Genomic DNA, 6,941 nt, shown 5'->3' with positions numbered 1-6,941 from the left:
TAGGGTTTCCATGATCCATCTGCACAACTTGGGTCACATAATTTTGTTCAGAATATGTACTGAATTTTATAATTTTGTACTTGAATTATCAGTTTTTTTTTAGTTTCAGTTTCTTGGGGCTTGAACTCCAAAAACCTGTGCAGAATATGAATTTATCGTCGGCGTATATAAGGAGCTACCTAATCGAATTGAAAGCTTTCTTTTTGAACAAATATGTTTATATATCACTAGATGAGATTATTACTAAATGAATCTGGTGGATACAATACAAGTACATGTAACTAAGTTGAAAACTCAACTAAGTTTCATTTACAATCCACGAAAACAAAGAGCCTATTATATTAGTTACTAATATAATTAATATAAGTTTTACCCAAATACAGTATGACAAGGAGCTTTCTTCTCCATTTATTCTCTATATGGCCGATGATGTCTGCTTCTTCACACAAAACAGAACCAAATATGTCCTCCTCTGCTACTTCTCTAGTATACAAAATATACTTCACTTCTGAGTAGCTCAGTGTTCTGGCCCCAGGCTACAATTGACAAGTAACTGATTTCAATTTCTGCTGCAGCTGTAGATAAACACAAGACATGCTTGATGAGTATGGTTCAGGGATAAGATTAACTCCATGTGGGTTTTTTATTTATTTTAATTTTTGAGTTTCTATGACTAGCAATTTCTTTGAATCACTTGATGTTTAAAGGGAAGAGTAGTGTTAACTTACTCGGGTGTCTTTTGATTTCTCTTCTTCAAGTTCTTCTGTCAACTCTTTCATCCTAAAGAAATTGAACTTTTAGAGGCAATTAGTGAAGACTATACCACAACTGATCTCTACAAATAAAGGTTTGATTAGGAACGACCTAGCCCGAATTTCAGACATCTTGTTAAGTAGTAGCCTTTCCCTCTCGGAAGACGTTAGCTCAATAACCTGTCCAACACAAAGCAAAGAATGTCAAGCACGTGACTGCATAAGAGGTATATTCCAAGAACATCAACTTACGGCATTGCTGTCAGATCCTCGAGGCAAAGGTGGCAACTTTTCATTTTGCGAAGCTATTAACAAGGACGAGTTAAACTATCTGTCGCGCCATACATCAAACAAACAGAAAGGATTCACGTGTCTATCTTACCATCTGTTGCTTCACTAGCTTGTAAGCTATTCAGTAGCTTAATAATAAGATCCTGAAGTTAAATTAAAGACAAAACAAAACTTGAGAGCTGTACAAATCAAAACAAACTCAATGTCTCAATGCAAATTTTCTTTTCCCCACACACCTGTTGTATTAAATTCTGCTGAAGCAGATTTTGAAGTTGAGGCATGATGAATGAGGGAGACACAGGATTACTTAACTCCTTGATGGGCTGACCCGTTGGCTGTTGCTGGGGAAAACAAGAATGTTATTGTTAGGAAACAGACATTCTGCTGATCAAGACAAGTCTTGTTGTAGTAAACTGACCATTTTAGATTCGAGTATCCAGTTCCCAACACTGGCAGATTTTCTGAGAGGGGATGCCTGCAAATTAAAGAGTATGAGTTTCTCAGGCAAGAAGAATCATCAGAACGAAACATCCTAAAGTAGGGAAAGGTCATATACCCACCCTTGCAAGATCTAAGTTTTCTGATGTTACTTGAAATCTTCCTTTGATTTGAACCACATTAGGCTTCGACTTGTCATCCATAGAATCACGGAAGCCTATTCAAGATGGACAACCACTCTTGAGTTCACCGCTACAAACATAATAAGCTGCATGCTGAAAATGTACTTCCTCACCTCCAGAAGATTTGATAGGAGCTGAAAAACTGTTTGCTGAAGCACGGTTTGGAAGATTCAGTGGACCACTAAAGCTGGGTGCCCTCTGGGCTGATGGTGCTGGCTGGCGTTCACTCTCAGGCCTAGCAGATAGGAGGACACTTTCAAGTTGGATCATTTGAAATTTCAAAGAGAAAGGAGAAGAACATCTGATTGGTATAACAATGAATAATCCAATAATCTTTAGAACAATAATTAGCTAATGGCAAACCTTAAATAGTAACCATGGCCCTTGTCTGAATCCGAATTAGTTAACAAAGTACCGGGTGAAAGTGGTCCACTTTGAGTCTGGCGTCTCACTGGCTCAGCCTTTCCCTGTGGAACGTTACACTTGGGACTAGGTGTTGTTTGTTCAGCAGAAGAAGCAGTTTTTTCTTCCACCTCAGGATTCAATTTTTTTTCCTTTGCTTTAATGTTATTATTATGCAACTGTTCGCCACAAAGTTCATCTTCTTCCCTACTCTCTGCTAGACTGTCATCATCATCTAGCTATTTGCACACAAAACAAGAATGTAACCACATGATTAACTGATGGAAACCATTGGTCATACTAGATATAATCAAAACATAGCTTACCAAAGATGCTTGTTCTTTCAAATCTTCAACATTGAAATTCCACGCACTTACTCCTCTTTGGTATTCACTCTGACATGAAAAAGTAACTCTTTTTAGAAGCATTGTTGCAATTTTCGACTCTTGAGTCATAAAAAATTTCAAACTGTTGTCACCTGTGATATAGCTTCCTGGTCAGCAGAGGCAATTCCTTTCAAAGCAAGCTGTGCAGCGTCCTTGGCCTGTCATTAGACAACTCTTATCAATCAGAGTCGAACAGGAAGAGAACAACAAGCTTGAAGAAGATAAAAGCATGCCGAACCTCAAGAGTTTTTACTCGTGTCCAGAGAGGTGGCAAATCAGCAAACAACTTTTTGACACAAATCTCTGGAGGCTTTGCGTTCTTGAAAAATGAGTGTTTCAACAACTTTTCAGCGGTTGGCCTTTTTGTTTGATCTTTCACCAGACACAATGCTACCATCTCTTTAAAGGACTGGTCACAGCTAAACATATTTTAATTAGAGCAAAGTCTTGCAAACGGAAGATAACATAAGAATCTATCTAGAAAGAACACAAGAAGTACCTTTGAGAACTTTTTGTCACGGTCATAATCAAGGCCAGGCGGCGCATTTTGAATAGTCATTAATAGTACCTGTTAACGGGGGAAAAAGGAATAAGATCTGTTCTCAAAACACATATGAAACGTATTGAATACCTTCATGGGGGGATATTTGGAGAAAGGTGCATGACCATGAGCCAACTCCAGAGCAGTTATTCCAAAAGACCAGATATCAGCCCTGTCAGGAAGATACAGAAGAAGACCAAACCAACCAAAAGCTTTTATTTTCAATTCTTTGATGCAAAACAGTTTCTAAAGATCTTTACATATATATATATTTGAGAAATGATAGTCGATTTGGGTCTGAAACAATCGCAACACTATCTGGATAAAACTAAAATCAAAGTATTGTATTTTTAGAGGTAAATAAATACTCACTTGGAATTGTATCCACTTCCTGGCTGCAAGACTTCGGGAGCCATCCTACAAACAGAAACAAGATATTACTTGTTCAATCATCGAGTAGAGAGAAGGTTAATGAGACCAAACTGAAGAAAGCTACAATAACCAACCAGCATGGGGTACCAACAAATGTGTTTCTTGCACGTTGCCTATCTCCACTGTCAAACAAGCACGCAGAGACACCAAAATCACCTAGCTTAACCTCCCCAGTGTTGTCAAGAAGTATGTTTCCAGCCTATCATGAAGAGGGGTTTTCAATACATAGTGTGAAACAATTTCAAGCAAAGCTAAGCTGACCTTAACATCCCGGTGAATATGCCCTTGTCTATGAAGATAATCAAGAGCTTTAAGTGTTTCTTTCAACATAGAACATATAGCAGACTCTTCAAACCCATCTGGATATGCTGCCTTCATGAGGTGCAAGCAAGAGCCCTGGGCCATGAACGGCATGACGACCCAGAGGTGATGGTCAACAGCAAACGAACAAAACGACTTTATAACGTTGGGGTGATCTATCAAACTCATGGTCTGCGCTTCCCTCCTTATATCATCCTATTGAAAAAACCAAAACAAACAGATCACAATACGAAGCAGCTGAAGGCATAACGAGATCGGTAAGAGACGGACCAGATTGGAGTTGCAGCGATCGAGATCCAAACACTTGATAGCGACGACTTGTTTGGTAGGAAGATAAATTGCTCGATGGACAACAGCACTAGCACCATACCCAACTTCTTCCATTAGCTTATAGTCTTTAGGGTTCACAGAGAAACCTTTCTTCTCCCCACCGCTCCACATCTTCTTACCACCAAATCCGACTCCTTCTTCACGGAACGATAACGTATCGAAGAACTAAAGGAAGAGGGAGTACAAGTACTCTACAAGACCGAACCGAGACTCCATTGATATCTCTTTTGTTAATTTTTTTCTTTTTTTTTTTGTTTTTTTTCTGCTTTTTTCTTAATGGTTTATTTCGGGCTCGGCTTCTGATCGAAGTTGACCACAATTAGAAATTGAGATTGGGAATTGCTGATGTGGCAATGTTTAAGCTATTAAGATCATGAGTCATGACACATGACTATGGTGAGGAGATTGACGCATCCACAACTTTATCTTTGAGTTTGGGCTGCCTCTGTCTCTCAGCAGTGACATTGACTAATGACTTTGGATGGCGTTGAATAAAGATGAACGTATCCTTTGTCAACGATTTAGGATACATATTCATGGAATTATACTTTGCTTTACCAAAACTAAAAATAATAATAATATCGATTACACCTATTATAAACTATCACAAAACCACATATCTAAATAATGTTAACCAGGTGTTTGCTGCAATTTCGTGAATAGTAATATTATAGAAAAATATATGTTATGTTACTAATTTTATCATTTTTGAATAATAATTACAAAATATTGAAATTTAAAAGTTAAATTTTAATATTTTGATAATAAAAAATTGCAGTATATATTTTTCAGAACAACCGTGAGTTTAAGATAGTTCAACAATATAATCTAAGTCAATAAGAATATTTCTCTTAAATAGAAGTAATAATAAAATTAGTTCAGCTAATTAGTTGTAGAATTATTTTTATTTTGTTTTAACACGTGAAAAATGAAAAAAATCCCCGCCTTAGAAAAAGTATTTTCGTGTAGTTCCAAGAAAAAAGTTGGAGACTTTTATAACAAGTGAAAAATGAATACTTTGCTGATTTTTTTTGCCTATGTTTCTTTGACTTGTTTTATTTTTTTCAATTTATTTTCAATTTAGTTTTTTTTTAATTCTTCTTTTATGTGTGTTTTCAAAAGATTTGAAAAAAATAAAACTTTTGCATATGATTAAAAACAATTACATTTTATTTTTATATGAATAAGGTATAAAAGTGTTCAAATCTATAAATTGCAGATAATTAATTGTAACATTATGTTTTTATTTTAGCACTGGAAAAAATAAATTTTATAATTACCAACTACTAAAATTTTACAATCTCTTAAGTTTTTACCTATGAAAGTACGTGTAGCCAAAAAATCACTTAAATAAATTCTCTTTTAATAGATAATAAAAAGTGTGATATAATTTTATATGATTTATAAATCCTTATAAATATACATTTATAGAGTTATAAATGTATTTATAATCATTTAAAAACAATTATTTATAATTTTATAAGTTTTTGTGGTTCACCTTATATACAAATCTTTGATTACATGACTTATAATACAATCTACAACTAAAAGATAATTTTTTATATCTTATTAAGGTAATCCAATATAAAATTTTAAGCTAGTTGATTTTAGAATTACTTTTTATTTTAGAATTGATAAATATAAACAAAATTAAAATCCCAACAACACTATAATAATATTTAAAATTTCACCTATAAACATAGTAACCAAAACTCACTTAAATGACTTTTTAATATATAATAAAAAGTGAAGAATATTTCAATATGATTTATAAATTATTATAAATATACATTTATACAGTTATAAATTCATTTAGAAGCATTTACACACAATTTTTTATAAAAAAATATAGGCCTTATAAATGAATTTATAAACCTTTATAAAAGATTTAATAAAAGTCTTATAATTGATTTAGAAACTCTAATAAAATGATTTGTAAGCCGTAATAAAAAAAATTAAATGTATATAAGTAATTTCAAAATCTTTATAATTGATTTAAAATCATGTGTGGGCTTTTAAAAACATAAAATATCAAATAATTCCTTACATACAAATCTAATTCCTTATATAAGAATTTACAACCATTATATTTATTTCTATAAAAATATATTAAAGTCTTTTATATAGTAGTAGATAAATTATTAATAAAAATAAAAAAAAATTGATGAAACATTGTATATTATTTCTATAATTCTGCCATTAGTTACCATAAATTGTAATATTACTAGTGTTGTTTGGTAACTTGTAGTAATTGGTTCTAGTTTTCTAAAGTTACCATTTCTTTTTAAATCTGATAAAAATAAATTGTCAATAAAAGTCGACAACCAATCAAATTATAACAATATTTTGAAACTTCACCTATGAGTGACACAATCAAAAATCATTTAAGAAAATTCTCAATTAATATATAGCAGGATATCGTGGAAATCCTCTTAGTGGTTTGACTAGTCTCATATATATTAATCCTGAAGCATTACAACATGTTTTCGTAGTCACGTGTCAACACTATGATGATTCTTAAAATCCTTAGAAAAATAAGTTGTCATCACTAGGAGCATTATACTTTGTATTAAACTAACTACCAAATTGATTAGGAATGTACAAAATAACTACGAAATTACCTAATATGATTAACATATATATGGAAATTAATAATAATAAATAATACTTATTTGATAATAATTTTTGTTTCCTCTTTTTTTGTTTAATTTATATTATTAAAAGAAATTAAAAAATTGCATAAAGTATAGAATAAAAAAAATTAGATTTTTTCTTATAAGTTATATTTAAATTTTTTAAAACTACTATAAATTACTAAAAATTGTAAAAATACCACATTGAAATTTTTGTGATCAATGTTTTAATT

The 6,941-nt window shown here is 32.4% G+C and overlaps 1 protein-coding gene across 2 annotated transcripts; it reads right to left on the bottom strand.

The window, feature by feature from the left end:
- Positions 1-200: 200 nt before the first annotated feature.
- Positions 201-6,734, bottom strand: LOC106393414 (serine/threonine-protein kinase BLUS1-like). 2 transcript variants are annotated; one of them, XM_048748465.1, is made up of 19 exons: positions 4,016-6,734; positions 3,686-3,940; positions 3,499-3,623; positions 3,365-3,409; positions 3,083-3,164; positions 2,951-3,019; positions 2,690-2,860; positions 2,544-2,609; positions 2,392-2,460; positions 2,027-2,304; positions 1,777-1,898; positions 1,604-1,698; positions 1,462-1,518; positions 1,280-1,378; positions 1,135-1,186; positions 1,005-1,057; positions 865-932; positions 729-780; positions 201-575 (listed from the first exon to the last, which is right to left on the bottom strand). In XM_048748465.1, the coding sequence occupies exons 1-19, from the start codon at positions 4,184-4,186 to the stop codon at positions 537-539; spliced, it is 1,968 nt and encodes a 655-aa protein (XP_048604422.1). In that variant the 5' UTR covers positions 4,187-6,734; the 3' UTR covers positions 201-536. The 2 variants fall into 2 exon arrangements, with proteins under 2 accessions (XP_048604422.1, XP_048604421.1); XM_048748464.1 differs by having other exon boundaries at positions 1,280-1,384; positions 4,016-6,726.
- Positions 6,735-6,941: the final 207 nt, after the last annotated feature.

This window comes from Brassica napus, chromosome C2 (assembly GCF_020379485.1).
Source record: "Brassica napus cultivar Da-Ae chromosome C2, Da-Ae, whole genome shotgun sequence".
NCBI lineage: Eukaryota > Viridiplantae > Streptophyta > Magnoliopsida > Brassicales > Brassicaceae > Brassica > Brassica napus.
Note: the sequence above shows the minus strand (reverse complement) of the source record. Positions and strands in the feature narration are given on the sequence as shown.